The sequence below is a fragment of the Cryptotermes secundus genome, unplaced genomic scaffold, assembly GCF_002891405.2.
Source record: "Cryptotermes secundus unplaced genomic scaffold, Csec_1.0 scaffold156, whole genome shotgun sequence".
Classification (NCBI taxonomy): Eukaryota; Metazoa; Arthropoda; class Insecta; order Blattodea; family Kalotermitidae; genus Cryptotermes; species Cryptotermes secundus.
In genome coordinates, this window is record NW_019727089.1 from 508,571 (window position 1) to 526,740 (window position 18,170).

The 18,170-nt window shown below is 41.8% G+C and overlaps 1 protein-coding gene across 1 annotated transcript in view; it reads right to left on the reverse strand.

Moving 5' to 3' along the window:
- The window catches only part of LOC111864303 (cytochrome P450 4C1), a 71,471-nt gene that overhangs the window by 51,525 nt on the left and 1,776 nt on the right, over positions 1-18,170 (reverse strand). Inside the window, exons 3-11 of the mRNA XM_023851447.1 lie at positions 17,588-17,694; positions 15,401-15,491; positions 13,820-14,005; positions 9,421-9,490; positions 8,228-8,433; positions 7,493-7,605; positions 7,011-7,079; positions 6,139-6,307; positions 2,983-3,162 (exon numbers count right to left, since the gene is read on the reverse strand). Of these exons, the coding sequence (XP_023707215.1) occupies positions 2,983-3,162; positions 6,139-6,307; positions 7,011-7,079; positions 7,493-7,605; positions 8,228-8,433; positions 9,421-9,490; positions 13,820-14,005; positions 15,401-15,491; positions 17,588-17,694 (1,191 nt within the window). The remainder of the gene's footprint in view (positions 1-2,982; positions 3,163-6,138; positions 6,308-7,010; positions 7,080-7,492; positions 7,606-8,227; positions 8,434-9,420; positions 9,491-13,819; positions 14,006-15,400; positions 15,492-17,587; positions 17,695-18,170) is intronic.

Sequence of the window (18,170 nt, forward strand, 5' to 3'; positions counted from 1 at the left end):
TGCAAATCGCGGACCGGTGTGCGTCTTGGAAAATTGCCAGTGGTGCGCAGAACCTTGTTTTGTAGGCGCTGCAATTTCACTAGATGGGTGTCTGCCGCAAACTCCCAGGCGGGACTAGCATAAGTCATTACGGATCTAATGAGAGCTTTGTGGAGGGTCAGTTTAATGTTAGCTCTCAATCGCTCACTTTTGAATAGGGAATATACCCTAATGAATGTTTTGAAGGTCTTGGCTTCGATCATTTCTATGTGCAGTCTCCATGTGACTCTCTTATCGAAGATTACGCTTAGATATTTTGCACTATTTACAAATGGAATATTTCGCCCATTTAAAGTGAGACAAGACTCAGGCGGTCGACGACTACGAGAGAAGTAGACCCCCTGAGTCTTATCTTCATTAATTTTAATATTCCAGCGCTCACACCAGGTCTCCATTGAGCTGAGACCGCGCTAGAGTTTTCTAACAATAAAACCTTCCTTGCGATCTGTCGCATACAGACAGGTGTCGTCCGCAAAGAGTGCCATGTGAACACCATGTGTTTGGGGGGCATCATTTATGTACACATTGAAAAGGGTAGGGGAAAGGACTGAACCTTGTGGCACCCCTGCTTGCATTTCCCTTGGGGTTGACATCTGGTCTTCAACCGAAACCCTGAATTTACGTTGAGAAAGAAAGGACCCAATAAGTTTGGTTAAACTGTTCGAGAATTCCAATTTTGATAACTTATACAGCAAGCCTGAGTGCCACGTGGTATCAAAGGCTTTTTCGATGTCCAAGAACACTGCAGCCGTAAACATTTTATTGTTGAAATTAAGGGTCACGTGGTCCGCCAGCCTCATACATTGCAATGTCGTGCTGTGATGTGCACGAAAACCAAACTGGCTTGCGTTGAGCAAGCCTCTTTCTTCAATATGTTTTTGTAGTAATTTCAAAATTGCTTTTTCGAATAGTTTTCCTGTCGTGGACAGGAGTCAGATGGGACGTAGATTTTTCGGGAATTTCGGGTCTTTACCGGGTTTGGGTAAAGTTATTAGTTTTGCTTCCTTCCAAGTATTTGGAAAGTGAGAGAGCCGAAGACAATGATTAAATAAACGAGTTAGATGAACCTTGAAAGTTGCCTCGGGCATTCATTTGGGATGCCGTCAATTCCACAGGCCTTTCTCAATGTCAAGGAATTTATCAATTTTTGTACGTCACGTGGTCTGATCCTTTGAGGGGGTTTGTTGTCTACGGTTTCGAGCAGAGCTTGAACTCTAGCGTCCACTCGCCGTTCATGGTTATCGTCGCAGAGGTTGTGCGGCGTGACACACAATTGACTCCTTATGCAACATGGGCACTGACCGCACGAAAACATCTCTCCCAATAGTTTTTATTGTTGAATCACGTGCTTATCGCCACAAAACGCGCAGACTCTACGCCGTAACGAACACCGCTTCCAGTTTACTACATTGTTGCATGTTATGAAGCTGTTACCTAGCAACGGGCATATTTTCAGTGCCGTTGCCTGGCAGCTGCCGTGTCTGCTGGTTTCAAAATTCTGGCTTTCAGCAGACAAGTCATAATATTTATTTCAGGCCTGGTGGAAATAACAAAAAATAACTGAAGCTAGGTTCATGGAATTCTGCATGGAACTAGATCAAAGGCATATCTGTGAATTCTGTATGAAATATACAGAATATGTCAGAAGTTGCAAACATTTCATCGGCGGAAAACTTCGTTGTCATGTCTGACAAATATAATATAGCAGGACCATGAAAACTGGTTTTACTAATGATATTTACAGGCTGAAAGATGTCTCTAAGTACTAGACTTGTTACAATTAATTTGTAGTTCTAGCTTGTCTCGCCATATACAATGAACACTACAGGAATGGAGAGTTTTCTTGCGACTTTTAGGTAAGCAAAACCCACAGTAGCATACTGCAGAATGCCTACGGCGCTAAACATTAAGTGCAGTAAACCCTTGTTATAGTGGACTTGTGTGGGGCGCCCGTTATCTCAGATATCCGTTAGAGCAGAGTGAATGTTTATCCATGGAAGGACGGCAAATGATATATCCAATACACGCAATAAACACAGAAACAAGCAATGTGATTATTCGAAGTATAAAGATTTTTATATTGTCACGTCTCCTGGGAACGCGAAAAGAAATTAATGGGCTCCGGATTAGGCGAAGCTGTTTATTGGATAAGTTGTTTAAACTTGCAGTTTTAATCTCTCTGAAATAGCGTCCTGCAAACGATGCAACCTGACTGGTCTGTCGTCTTCTGGTTCTTAGCTGAGCTGGCTTCTTCTGCTCTCAGCTCCGTTCCCCTCTGTTCTTGTCTCCGCTCTATTCTCCTCTTCTCTGACCTGTTCTCAATTCTCGGGTCTGATCTCCGCTCTGGTCTCCTCTGATCTCTTTATCTTCTACAGTCGGACGGACTAGAAGACACTTTCTTCAAAGGTTTCGTTTCCCGTGTTAGTGTATCGGTAGATGGTATATTCGTTGCCGCGGGAACGTGTTTTAATTTTTAAGTAACACGTTGATTTTATCTCTAGCATACTGGTTGTTGCGGGAACAACACTTATTGAGCCGTTGCCCAGCAATGAGAGTCTCTGTTATTTTCCGATTTCAGTATTCCGGCTTTTAAGTCCGTGTTTACCGAGCGTTGCTCAGCAGTGGTCTATTCCAGCTTGTTTTTAACAAGCCCTTGTATAGCAGTGGACGCCCACCCTGACTCAAGACATTCCCGCTTTTAGGCGGCAGGCTACAGTACTGTCGTTTTTCTACAGTTTAAATAGTTTTCTATTTATGAAAATTTGTCAATGCCTCAACATCTCCAAAAGAAAATAACAATTGTAGACAACCAGATGTCCGTTGTATCCGAAATCCATTACGTCCTGGCCCCTTATAACGAGGGTTTGCTGTACTTCACAGAACCTTCCTTCTGTACTCGATCTGTTTGAGTGAATTTCAGCAGTGTATGAAAGTGCTACCAACCTATGCAATTCCTGGGTCCTGCCGAGAACGGGATGTAACAATATGGGTGTCTGTTGACAGTGTTTTCCGGTAGAAACCGATCTGGATCGAACTTCTCCGGGTCCGGAAAATAATCCGGATTCATGTGAGTCATTTGTGGTATAAAAATAACATTGGAACCAGCCGGGAAAACGTAGCCATCTGAAAACACACGCAAAACATGCGCATACAGCGATAAGCGAGCACACCACATCGGTCAAGTTCACAAGGGGAAAGTTTCATAGGACCTAAACTCAAATTTAGAACACAACATGTGACCTCGAATATTCGAACTCTGAAATAATCTTTTTTTTTTTTATTTGTTTCATTCTGGTCCGTCACACTAATATTACGAAAAAGTTAAATAGTTCCGTCCAGTGCGACTGGTTAAGATTTTTTTCTTATTTCAAATATTCATGCCATTACATATTTCGGTATTCAGATGGACATCTTTACATCAATACTATTAGAAGTCACCATTACAGTACATGATCTAAAAGTTAAAATATATACATACAATATAAATAATATACAATTGGCTATAAAATCTAAAGTCTTTGCAACTACAGCGGCTGTTCCAATACATTAAAATATGTTTAGATAGTTAAGACTATTGGAATTCGTAAACCAAGGGGGTTCGTGACGTCCCTCTTATTATCTCTCTTGACGGGGGCCGAACGTGTGCCACCCTGTCGTTTTTGTTTGAGAAGAGGGTTCTTTGTTGTTGTCCTGTATGTGTTTGTGGCCCACTGTATTGTATTTTATTTTAACTTTTAGAACATGTACTGTAATGGTGGCTTATAACTGTATTGATGTAAAGGTGTTCCTCTGAAGATGGTCTCTGAAGACCGAAACATGTAAGGGCATGAATAATTGAAATAAGAAAATCTTAACCAGTCACACTGGACGGAACTATTTAACTTTTTCTAAAATAATCTTTGCTTACTTTATAACAATACAGAGAGAACTAGCTTGACCCAACAGATTAACATTTACATTTTCTCGAAGGCTACAAAACATTACATATTCAACATGTTCATACAAGGAGTAAAAACTGTTTCGTTTCCAAATTAATTGTGTAGACATAAAGATCCTTCTAATTCATGTGGATTGCGTTTATATGATACATCATAACATTCGAGTAAACACATTGTTAATATTTACACGGATGCATACTTGTACATAATTGATTCAATTATTTTGTTCCTTGTTTATTTACGTGCTTATTCAACAGTCCAAAGGTCGATTATGAAGTAGACATTAGTAAAGGAAAGAAGAAAGTGAAACCCACTGACATAAATAAATGACAAGGAAACTTTTATCCTTTAGACAAAACGACAACCCAATCAGCAGAATCTCGCCAGCCATTATTCTGTGAGAAAAAAATATACGCGTATATTCATCTTGAATACAATTAATATTTTAATAATTAAGAGACAACTTTTATAAGATGTGAGCAAGAGGAACCACTTTTGTTGCAAATACATGAACATCCCTACAGACAACAGTAGCAGCCGCAGCTTGTCTGCAGAAGAGCCAACACTGTAAACAAAAATAAATCCCTTGACCTCGAGGAACTCGAAGATCAACCGTTTTTAAGAAAGGACAGAATGCAGAACAAAGTTTCTAATGAATGAGCCTTAGCGAGCAAGGAGCAATCATAACATTTCTTCTATGTTAGCTGACAGTGGTCTTCATTCTGTGTAGATCTGCAATAGTGACGGATTCTGAAATTGCAATATTTTTCAATTTATGCAGTTATGAACAGGAGTCCGAATAGCGCAGTCCGTGTAGTGACTGGCTACGGCTGGACGGCCGAGGGTCGGAATACGAATCCCGGTAGGGTCAAGAATTTTCCCTGGCACGTCGTCCAGATCGGCTCTGGGGCCCACCCAGCCGCCTACCTAGTGGGTATTAGGGGCGCTTTCCCCGGAGGAAATTTGGGCGGCGTGTGAATCTGCCCATTCACCTCAAACTAGTGTCGAGGTCAAGAAAATGTGGGTCTATACATCCACTCCCCGATAAGCCTTCATGGCGTAGTGTTTACTTAATTAAGCACAGGGACAGCTTCGCCTTTATCTTAGAATGATAAATAATTATGAGATTAAACTTGGAGAATTTATGCGAAAAACGAAAGTACACTGTCCTCCTTTCCATGTTTTATCTGCAGACCTAAAGATTAAAATACAAATGTATAATTTTACTCTTTGTCTTGTATGGTTGGAAAACTCTTCTCATTAAGGAAAGAAAATGCGCCAGGGTAGAGAGTGCTCTAGAAAAGCTTTCTGAGGTGATCATTTGGACAGAAGACGTGGGAAGTTTCAGGAGGAGGGAGGAATTTGCTTTATGAAGAGTTCACTAGAAATTATCAGCGCTCGAAATCAGGGCTATTGAGACTTGCAGGACACAGCATGCAAGGGAGGGATGAGGCTTACAGCAACTTGGTGAGGAGGTGTGAGGCTAACATAAAATGCTTCTTAAAGCAATAGGATGAGACTGTATGGGCTGGTTTTATCTGTTACTGAATCGAGTCCAGTGGTTAATTAGACTGTTGGCTAGCTACTTACTTTAGTTATTTAAGTTTGTTTTGCTATTGGCCGCGCCATAGCTCAAGCAGTTAGTCGCTAGCTTCCCACCGCGGTGGCCTGGGTTCGATCCCGGGTCTGGTCAAGTGGATTTGTGGTGGACAAAGTGGAGCTGGGGCAGGTTTTCTCCGAGTACTTGGGTTTCCCCTGCCAATCTGCATTCCACCAATTGATCTACAATCACCCTCACCTATCATCTGGGGTTGGTACAATAGGCCAGATGTGGCCGCAGCACAAGGGACTTAGTCCCACCCCAATAGCATTAAATATATATATATAATTAGTTTTGCTATTTATCTAGTTAGTCAATCAGTTATCTGTGCAAGATAAGCACAATGAGAATTGTTATTTGAACACTTCGCGGGTTCCAACTGATTTTTGCTTGCGACATTGCATTGTCTCACCAAACGTGTACAGCAGCCTCGCCCACAAACGACAGAACTTTCCATTCCCTACAGACAACATGGCCGGTAATAGATTTAGCTGTCAGTCTTTTAAATATATATTATTCCGGGTTACCAACAACAATCGCTTGTTCAGAAACCTTACTTACCAACCAGTACATCTTCAGTGAGTTCCCGTCCGAAAAGAGGTACGCTGGGATAGAGCCGAAGAGACTCTTTTATAACCTGCTCTAGGTACTTCATCGCCTGCAAGTCTTCGTACTTGGCTTTGCGGTCAGTGTTGTCGAAAATCGTTCTCAGCTCGTGCAGAACTCTTTCCTGCGGTGGAAGATCTACTTTACAAATATATATATACTGGCAGGAGAGTCAATTGTTCATGTTCAGTTGAAACTTGCCATTACTTTCCTTTTAAGGGAACCAAATGGAAGAGAAGCGATGTGCATTCAGCGATATGTCCAGTCTAGAGGCTTTGGTTCCTGTGGTATGCCGAAAACAGGAATAGCGACTTTATGGCTATGAAGTAACTTCCACGTCAATATTTCAATACGAGGCAATCTTAAAGATGCTTTAGACAAAGTATACCGTCGGTGATAATTGCATAATTGCATTGTTGATGACAGGTATTCGAAGGCATCAACTTCATAACGAGTTTCACGAAATTGTATCAACTGTTGTCTACAATGCCAATGTTTGTATTGACAGACAGATGGACCGTACTCAGGCGGTAATAGAATTCTGAAAATGGATTTATTTTCTCGTCAGAACCCTGAAACCTCAATGCAGATTTATTGTAAAATAAACGTATTCGAACGGTTATCACGGCTGTTCTGTGTCCACCAGATGGTGACGTAGAACACCGCATTTACTGGTTCTGTTTCAATGTACGTTGAGAAGCAGAGCCTCCATCCCCGGTGTATTGTAGAGCACACAGGACTTTCCTTCCATAATGTTCCTCACTCAAGGTATCATGAACCCTCCAAGATTGCATTTACATGGAATCAATTTGAACACATAAATTTACCTGCACGTCCTGATGTTTTGCCAAGGCCCACAACGTAAATAGGCTACAAGAAGACGTCGTGTCGTGCCCCTAAAAATAACGCCAAAGGAGCATAAGAACTCTGTAAACTTACAGAAAAATAATTTTCATTTCCAGAAAGAAATACAGAAACATATAAACTGTTTATAGGTCCATCCTAAGAGTTGTTATACTTCATACGATATTTTCTTATCCTGTAAAGGCCGGACTTTTTTTAATTATGATATTCAGCCAATTATTTTCTTGCTTGCTGTGAAGCGTCACTGCAGACCACATTGCCCCTACTCCTTTCATAACTTTACAGAACCCGTTATTTTGTTACTTGCGGTGAAGCGTCACTGGAGACCACATTGCCCCTACTCCTTTCATAACTTTACAGAACCCGTTATTTTCGTCACACGTACCACCCTACACGTGACAATACTTTTAGTTTTGAACGATTACAAAATATTGACGTTACTTGCCTCGAACATGAATGTGTCCACTTCTTCTCGGATCTCCAGTTCCGTGAGGCCTGCGCCACTATTTGATGATACCTCGATCAGCAAGTCGAGGAAGTTCACATGTCTCTTTCTGCCTGTAATGGGTGGTTTCAGGTTTTGAGTGAAATCACGTGTTACTGGAAGCGGGATTAGAATTGCTTATTCGATTTATTGGATTGTTGTTACCCGTACCTACCCGTACCACACTACCTCCTATCTACTCACTCAGCATATTACTGTAACACAAGCTTTCTCAGTCTATTATATCTCTACGAGTCGTTGTTCGGTAACGGTCGTTATTTTGCTGTTCCCAGCAGTGGAGATTCCTCTGCTATCGACCTTACGTAGTTGCTGGCTGGCTACCGCCTCAGATTAATGTCCTCCTACCCGTCACAGTCTTCTCACTAGCGATCGGTAATAATTCTTCCATTCCCAGTGGTACAGTTCAAATTACCATATTAATCAAAGAAGAACATAAAGATTATAAAATTTAAGGACACATAATCAGTGAGGATGCACACAAGACTAAACTCTAAGTTCACCTATATCCTGAGCTACTGGCAGCAGCAGTAAATAAACTATAAACAAACTATTGTACTCTGATTACCTTAATGACTTTGCTATTACTCTCTTTCGATGCGAGTTCCTCTTGGCGCCGCAAAGGGCTCACTGCGCCGTGGCCACAGGTGAAGTGTGTACTAAAACTGAAATACTTGCCAAAGACATGTTCCTCCCTTTGCTCTGCGCCCTTATTCCGCGTTTCTGCCAGCAGATCTAGTTTTCTGGTCCTGATAACAGTTTCTGTCGTTCGGTGCAGGACGTTGAGACATTTTGTCTGGAGACGCTTGAGCGCTGTAGCTGCGAACAGTGTGTCAGGATAAAGCCATGGCTTCAACGACCGTAGCATGACAATTTCACCCATCCTGGAACAAAATGCAGCAGAATGCAATGATCTGGATACAAGTAAGGGCGCATAAGAAGTTCATTAAGTTATTAGACACCGCTTGTGCTTAAGCATCGTCTTGCAGAGTTTAAATATATGTGTTACTTCATGAAGTTAACGCTGATTTCGGACATACTACTTTTCCTGATTGCAGTTTCACAAGTTTCGTAAGGGAAATAAACATCAAAAACTGAAATTATACTACAACGGTAGTAAAAGAAATTTCGGTAAAATGTATGCTCAATTAAGGATTACGCCATGAAGACGTATGGGAGAGTGAATGTATAAACCCACGTTTTCTTGACCTCGGCACTAGTAGGAGTTGAGTGGTCAGCTTCACGCCCCGGTCGCTTTACCCACGGGGAAAGAGCCTCCGATAATCTTGGAATAGGAGGCTGGGTGGACCCCAGAGCCGGTGTAGAAAACATAGACAAGTGAAAAGTCTTGCCCCTACCGGGACTCCACCTCCAATCATTCAGTCATCGAACACTTAGCGCACGCGCTGTACGGACTGCGCTATCCTGGCTCAAAGACATTACGGTTAAAATCACAGATCGTTTGTATATTACATGCAAAGTTAAATAATTTACAATTTGCAGTTCTAAGATAAACGGACTCTGGGTAGCTCAGTCGGTATAACGAGGGGCTACGGACTAGACTGTCGGGTTTGATTCCCGGCAGAGGCAACATCGTTTTCTTTACTCCTCAGCGTCAAGACCGGCTCCGGTGCCCACCCAGCCTTCTGTCTAACAGGAACCGAGGGCTCTTCTTCAGTGAGAAATGCGACCGGGGAGTGAAGCTGACCACTCATTTCCATCTAGTGTGGAGGTCAAGAATGGTGGAGTTATACCTCCACTCCCCATACGTCTTCATGGGGTGCTGCTTAATTAATCAAGAATAGGCACAACTTTATACTTTCCTTTACTTTTATGAACATGTAGGGACCATAAGAACTGTGATGTCCCACCTGCTGACCGCATTGACGTACTGCGTTGTGCCGTTGCTCTGCGCTTTCACGCTGACTCCCATGGTGCTCTCTGCAACAAGCAAGTTCCTAACATCAGTTCCAACACCGACATCACAGGTCAGAATCTCGCTCCGTCGGCATTACTTTAGGTTGTCCTGAGGTTGCATTGGTTCGTTCCTCGAACAGTGTTAGGCCTACAGCACCCCAAACAGTTCAGGTATCTGGTCTAGAAAGATGTGTGTTATTGCTCATCAAAGAACTAAATCAAACGCACATTTAAAGAAGCGTAAGTGAAATTACATGGGTTTAAATATGGTATTAAAATTATATTAATAGAATATTTATAGCTCAATTTCTCGATGGCCACAACCCATTTGGTGTGGGGACGAAGCTGAAGATCGTATTCACCTCACTCGTTGCCATACACTATTTTGATGTAACAGGGTTTAGCCATTTAAAGCCCGCTGGTCACTTTATGTACCTTACTTGGAGCTGAGCCCTTCTTGATGAGCCGCCAATTCTGCAGCTACTCAATAATTTCCCAGCATTTTACGGAACCCGAATGTTCATTACTATGTTCACAGGAGTCCTCCACTGGTACCTATCCTGAGCCAGATCAATCCAATCCATAACATCCCATCCTATCCCTCTTAAGATGTATTTTAATATTGTCCACCTACCTACTTTATCTTCCACCTGCTTTAACATACTAAAACTCTGATCGCTCGATTAAATTGCTGCTGGCCCTCGTCAGCTGAGTAGTTCTTTACTTCGAGTATAATCGGGATCCATGAACATATTTTTCTTTTTAAGAATTTTACGTGTTTTCAAGTGGAGCCATCTCTTCGACTAGAGGACGGGTCTGACAGACAGTTGCTGGTCACTCCCTTCTGCTGGAGGTGTTCGAGGGGGCACTTCCTCAATGATTTACGCTCGCCTACACACACACACACACACACACACACACACACACACACATACACATACACACACATATAGGTCGGACTCAAAGTCAAAGTAACATTGCGACTGATGATTAGTTATTGGGTCTGTCTGTCTTGGTGTAGAGCCCTATCTGGGGCTCATGACCTGATGTTAGATTCAGTTTCGCTGTTACTGTCTTGTCTTTGTGGGGCGCCCTCTCTGACGAGAGGAGGGTTCTATCATTATCAGAGTCATTGTCGGCAGTAATATGTCAGATGTCAGAATGAACAATATATTTATATTGTACATGATACAGATGTTTTATATGCATATACAATACACATAAAACCTCTGTCAGTGCAGACTCAGTACAGCAGATCATGCCCTACTTCTAGTAGCTTCCGTTACAACGACAATGTAGTCACTTGAACGGTCGCACGTCTGACCGCCTCCGAGTTTAAGCTTGTGTCGGGCTTCGCCTTGTCCAATGTTGAGAGGATATGAATTTTCATGATTTTGTATGTCTTCTGCTTGTTGCCTACTATAATGCTACACTTCTTCTGGGCCCACCGCTATTCGCCACTTTTATAGCCGTCTAATTCTTGCTTATTGATATCTCAGGTTGTTTTATTTATAAGGTGAGGTTCGTTTTTGTCGGCAGAGCTTAGGATTTATTTCTCAAGGCCTATTGGGGGCCTCAATTTCCGAGAGGCAGGAATTAAGCTCAACGCTACACACACACATATCAAATTTAACTGTTTATTAAACGTTTATGCCCTTGACTTACTCAATTACTGATTTCACTTATAAATTTGCTTTTTAGTTTTTGTTTCTTTGAAGCACAACTCTTTTGCTTCTAGCGTCACTACTTTAGAACTTACAACTTGGTTACTAATGCTTATTAGTACAGACAAATTTTCAACTGACTGATACAAGTTTTGCTGACTTCCCTCAAAACCGTGAAGTCCTTGGTCCATCAGCTTCCTGGCTCTGTCACACCCTTAAATTCTAGTGATTGGACGTTTTTGAAATTAGGGAGTTCACTTTATTTCCCTGATTTCCAATCAGCTCACTGTGACTTTGGATTTTAGCCCTTAAAGACATAACGTAACTTTCGACAGGTCTTTAATGGATTTTACGCTTGGCTTCAGTCTCTGGCCTTCCTCCTTAAGAATTACGAGTTGCAGAAACTGTCAAGTTTCGAATTCCCAAAGATTGCCGCAGTTACACTTACTTACTTACTTACTCATGGAGCTGAGCCCTTCTGGAGGAGCCACCAATTCTGCAGCTACTCAATTTCCTAGCATTTTATGGAATACTTTCGAACTAAAATTCTAAGAAATATCTACAGGGTTTCTTTCTGTTCTTCTGCAAGTTTGAGAGTAAGCTACTTCTTACATGCAAGAACAGGCCTGTGTCTCACTGACTTGTTCATAACATCATCTGTGAAACAATTAATTTTCTAATTAATGAACTTAATTAAATTTAAATGGGTGTATGGCAGTAGTGCGGTTACACTACACAATTTTGCTATAAGATCATATGTACGAAAGTTTGGAAGTCACGTGCAAATCGCGAATGGGTGTGCGCCATGGAAAATTTCCAATGGTGCGGAGAACTTTGTTTCGCAGGTACTGCATTTTCAGTAGATGGCTGTTTGCCGCGAACTCCAGGTGGGGTAAGTATAAGTCATTACTATTATATTTCCAATCGGCGCTTTGTGGAGGATCTGTTTATGTTAGCGTTTAGTCGCTCACTTTTGTATATGAAATATACTCTAAAAATATTCTGAAAGTCTTGGTTTCGATCATTAGTTCGTGCAATCTCCATGTAACTTTCATATCGAAGCTTACATCGATTTCATGCATTCAATATAAGATGAAAGTCAGACGGTTGACTACTGCGAGGGAAGTAGACCCCCCAAGCTTATCCTCATTAATTTTCATATTCCAGCGGTCACACCAGGTCTCCTTTGAGCTAAGACTGAGCTGGAGTCTTCTGAAAAACCCTCCTTGCAATCTGTCGCATACAGACAGGTGTCGTCTGCGAAGAGGGCTAGATGAACGCCATGTGTTTCTTTTTTTTGGTGGGGGGGAGTGGTTCATTTATATAGTAGGCGACAAGACGGAACCTTGAGACACCCTGCTTGCATTTCCTTTGGCGTAGACATTGCGCATGCCACCGAAATACTAAATTTGCGTTCTGAGAGAAAAGTGGCTCGGACTGCACTCTCGATCTTGCTATGAATCCTCGGCACGGACCACATAGAAAGCACCACTTCCAACAATTACTCTGTTGTTCAAAATTTATTCGTTGGTGCGGACACGTTTTAACTTGCCGTTGCCTAGGAATGGCTGCATCTGTTCACTCACTCTTCCAGCTTTTAGCCGTCATGCCACCATAGTAAAAATTATCAGAATTCAATTTCATTAAAATTCGTACGGCGAATAGTGAATTATTACGTGCAGACAAATGGCCGGATAGAAAGATGTGCTGAAGCTAGCACGAGTATTTTTGCAGCTTTTTACGAACGCTGTTAATGAGTTGTTCATTGTTGTGACACTAACTGTAATCATGCGAGTCCTTCGGTTATTCTATTAAGAAACTAGAGCAGCTTTAGTGACTGACTGAATGACTAACGGCTAAATTGAAGATGGCCCTCTCCAGCACACCGATCCTTGGTGTCGAGTACCAAGGGGCTCATGGCCGTATTTTACTCTCTGACGGCTCTGGGAGGCGACAGAACACTCTCTAAATGTTACTAATAAGAGAAAATAGTTGACACAGGCTGCTGGAATTCATCGACAATAGTGAAAGATTAACAGAACTGCACACAAAGCTAACTCAATAAATATGCAGCTACCAGTTTCATTACCATCATTTTTAATGCAAAAACCCCCAAAATATTAATCCTTCTATACAAATATTGTAAACAATACAGGGCACAACCGAAGACTAGTTAAAGAAATACGTCTGTGAACTAAAATCACAAAACAAGACTGATTTGACTGAAGACCATGTTTAACTTAACATTATGAATGCTGCCTGCAGAGTATTTGTATGTTTCATATGGTTCTCACTAGAAATAGCGTTTGTTTCACTAAACATTATTGGATCGGTCTTTGTAGCGGAAACGTGGTGTGTTCCCTGTGATGTAAGAAATGAGTTTTGTATATTATGTAGAAGAAATTCAGCCTTTAAAATGTTATCAATCTTCTAACTGAGGTCGTGTTTTGAGTAATATATTCGAAAAAAGATGTGAACTATAACAACATAATTGAGAACATGTTTCGAATGCAGTAAAATACGCGAATGTGGAGCGTCCGTCTACATAGAGCTAAAGCTACGCATTGCTCGTCACTTCTCCACCGACGGATTTGTAGTCCTACCTCAGAAACCGAGTCAAAATGGCGCTGCAATCACATGATGTCTGCACAGCTCCAACACAGCGTGTATGCCTAACGCGACCACTTACCGCATATCACATCCAGGGTACACGTCACGATGTAGTTAGTGATGTCGAATTTGGGACCATTGACATGACTAGAGAGCCTCTGCACCAGAATGTCCCCGTTACTGTTGAAAACATCTATGAACTTCTCCAGTATTTGGAAATGGAAGCTGGGAGTAAGAATCTTCCGGTGAACTTTCCACTTCTTTCCTGCAAAATACTGCAACTAATTATGTATGGAAATATAATCGCGTCCATTACTGAATCAGTCCAACAGGACGTGAAACATGTTGGAAACAACGCCTGCAGGTGCTATAACCGCCTCCCTCACTCTCACTCAAGGGTTAAGCTGGACTCAGCTGCTCGCTTTAAGTCGTCTGGTAACGACTCCGAGGAATTGTGCGGTGATGTAGCCTCGCTGGTGGGGGTGGGGGTGGGGGTGGATTTCACTTGTTTAGACTGTTCCTTACCTTACTGAAGACCCTCGCCGAGGCTGCTACAACTGGGTTACCCTATAGTCGCTGCAGACATTAGACTCTTAGGTCAAGACATGGAAATTCTTGGGCGCCATCTCCAGCCGGAGATCACAGGATCTCTTCTCAGGGCTTTAACACGGGCCTGGGGGCGCTCGGTAGCGTAGTTGGTTGAGGGGCTATGCTACAAGCCGGAAAGTCGCAGGTTCAAGTCCCGATAAGGTCATTGGATTTTTTTTTTCAATTGACCCAATCCTTCCAGCCGCACTATGGCCCTGGGGTTCACTCAGCCTCTAACAGAAATGAGTACCAGGAATTAATTAAGTAATTTTCCTGGGGAGTAAAGCGCGGCCGGCGAGTAAGGCTGACAACCTTACCGCCATCTTTGAGCCGATTGTCTAGACAATGTGGGACCCTCAACGTCTCACAACCCTATGGGCCTTCACGGCCCGGTACAGCGATAGCTTTACTTTTACCTTTTAACGCAGGCCTTGGTCTCAACAAGAGTCAACAAATCGAAACAACAATCTCACAAAAACACTTAGCACAATCTACATAGTTAACTATACTCATGTCTTTGGCTTGGCACAGTCCTTTGTTCCTTATGTTGAGGGCGAGACACTTGGCTTCAAAGCCTAGATGCGTCTGTCTGACACAAATGATTGCACATAACATCAAGCAATTTCTACTGTGATGTCATACTCAGTATGACAATCATCTTGATTGGCTGTTAATCTCCGGTCAAGTCCTGGTTTAATTACTTATGAAGCTTGCAAAGTAGATAATTTTCAGTCCGGTGTGACACACAAGTTTACAACACTTCAGTCTTTATTCACCTTACATGTTTCGGTTCAAAGGAATCATCCTCAGAGGCGCACCGCTACGTGTCACTTCGAAGGAGGATACGCACCGAATGATCGACTGACCCAGAACTTCTCGAGTTTTTTTAAAATAAGGAAAGTATTTAAAGAATTAATTCGAAGAGTGCGAATTCATTAGTTTCTCTATGCTACTGAAAGTATTTGGACAAGAGCTGGTAGTACATTTGCTGAAATATGTGGCTCAATTTTGCAGCCCGTGGTGGGTTGTGGCTGAACTGAAAACTGAAGGCTGAGAGGACAGCGTTACTTACCCCAACTTGTGAGCAACCCTGTTCCCAGCCACGGCATAAGGGTAGCGTAAAAGTAGGCCTTCTGTATGTGTTTGTGACTGCTCATTACGGCCTGAAAGTAAAGAAACACAATTGCATGGACTGCACTGAAGCTGCAAACCAGGCTGATTTATAGGGCGACTTTGATGTGCTTGAGCAGATTATTCATTCCAATCCATGCCGCTGGTTCGCATGACAAGGCAACTGGATCATTCACGTTCCTACTCGGAGTCTTCCCGTTTCCCCTTCTTTTTTATTGAAAGTGGGGTGGGACTAAGTCCCTTGTACTGCGGCCACTTCTGGCCTATTGTACCAGCCCCAGATGATAGGTGAGGGTGATTGTGGAGCAATTGGTGGAATGAAGATTGGCAGGGGAAACCGAATTACTCGGAGAAAACCTGCCCCAGCGCCACTTTGTCCACCACTAATCCCACTTGACCAGACCCGGGATCGAACCCCGGCCGCCGCGGTGGGAAGCCAGCGACTAACCGCTTGAGCTATGGCGCGGCCTCCATTTCCCTTACATGCAGTTCGTTGCTCGTCCATTGAGCGAGCAAAATGTTACCAAACAGTAGTAAATATTTACTGATGAGAAAGCAGATTCGTGGAGACATGAATGTATACGAGGTGGCCTAGCAGCGCACAAGCAAACAAACGAAAGAACGAACAAACAATTCCCGAACAAAATCGGTACTTTAGAAGCTGCGTATTAACTAGCAGATATTTTCTAGCAGACGCTGGCAAACGTTGGAGAATGGTGATTCTTGAATGGCGCCTATATATTCTTAGCTGATAAACGGTTGGTTTGGACTGTATGTTTGTGAGCATTTGAAATTGAGCCCTGCTGCAAGAAGTGTGGTTCCAACAAGTGTATTTTCACGTGTGGCACTTTTAATCACGTACTGAAGTTGGTCAGCCCTGACCTATTTTTATTAAATTTGATTACGCAAATGGCAGAGAACTTTATTTATATTTGTTTATTCTTATTTAAATTGTAAACATTTATATTTCAATATTCATTATACTTTATTGTGAATCTGCAATATCTACTCCTTTGAACATGTAATACGGTGTTTTATGTGGAAATTATAGAATTCTGGTGACGCTAAGAATTTCGGAATTCTAATATGAACAGGCGTAATTTTGGTCCGAGCACAGAGAACATGATACGACTACAAAAGTCAGTGGAAGATGCCATGTGAGAAACTATATATTTTTGCCTGAGAATGAGAACTACTCAAAGATTATAATGGTATAGCGAGGTCGTTCAGAACTTCCCAATGAGAGATGAAGTGATATATCTGAACCCACACCAGGGAACTTGAAGTTTTAAATTTTCCACATTTGAGGTTACAAGCCATCTCCAGGCTTCCGTTTCTCATCAGTCACTGTTGGTGACCAACAAGTGAAATGAAAACTTCAAAATATTCTGGAGGCTTCCTGTAGAAGGATTGAAGACTTCAATATCTTCAACTCTTAATTCAGCCAACAAACCAAGACGATTTATCTTCTGCGAAAGATGTGAAATCTAAAATCGATTTCTTGTCTACGTTTTCCCTTCTTTTGCCAATAGTGAATACAAAATGGGAACTTGAAATTACACTTCTTTGAACCACGCTGCTTGCAGCATGAGCCAAGTACAGATGCTCATAAATATGTAGTCTAAGCAAAGGATTTTCTGGGTGGACTACAGATGCGACCTTCGACAAATCATTCTTCGCTACGAAATTGTTTTAGTAGATACACGCGACTTTAGGAATAACAATTTAAATTTATTATGAGGTCAATGTTGAAAGGAAATAATGATATAAAATTAGGTCACGTCATTTATCTTTCATATATAATAAAACTTCCTAATTAAACATGCTTAATTGCTTAATATTTAAGTAGTTGAAATGATATCATGAAACAGATCATGCATTTACGAGTGTAATAGGTAGGATGAATCTACTCTTTTCCTTAAAATTGGATTGAGAATTTTCATATGCATAATTCCTGTAGGACGTAACCTGAAATCTAATATATGTGATTTTGCTCAAACAAATTGTGATTTGGGCTGTATTTATAACGCCTGGATGTTCACACACAAGTAAATGCTGCAGTGAGTAATATGACGATTGCATTTTCTTTCATAAAGCATGTACAAATATCTTCATTTTCATTTATTACCTCTATGTGCTTTGGATCCGTCACTCCAATAATAAGAAAAGGTCCAATCCAGACTCGCACGACCGGAAGGTGTTTCTTTACGAGTTGGATTATGCGATCCAGATAATCTGCAACGAAGGAAATAGCAATGAATAAATTCTTTCCTCTGAGATATAGTGGACAGCTTATTGTGGAAACGGTCTCAAACTTATATACAGTTTACTGAACCAATATCCCTTGCATAGTATTCACGCTCTTGTTATACTAATTCTTGTTGTTGGTGTAAATACGTAGGAGTATAAAATCAGGTTATCCGTTAGTTGACTTGTTAAAGCCAAGTTTTTACTCCACGCGCCACTTTTTTTTAGGCTGTACAAACTCTACATTCTGCCAAATAAATATATATCTGTAACGAAAAGGGAAACCTCGGATCTGAGAGAGTAAAATGTTGTCTTGAGCCCCAAGGGACACGGACGCCAGAAAGACTGCGTTGGCAAAGACCAGCAAAATATACAAAAGGATGGGGCTCGATACCAAGACTGACTGACTGACTGACCGTCAGTCTTAATGTGACTTTGACTCTGATTTTGAGAATGAAATCATA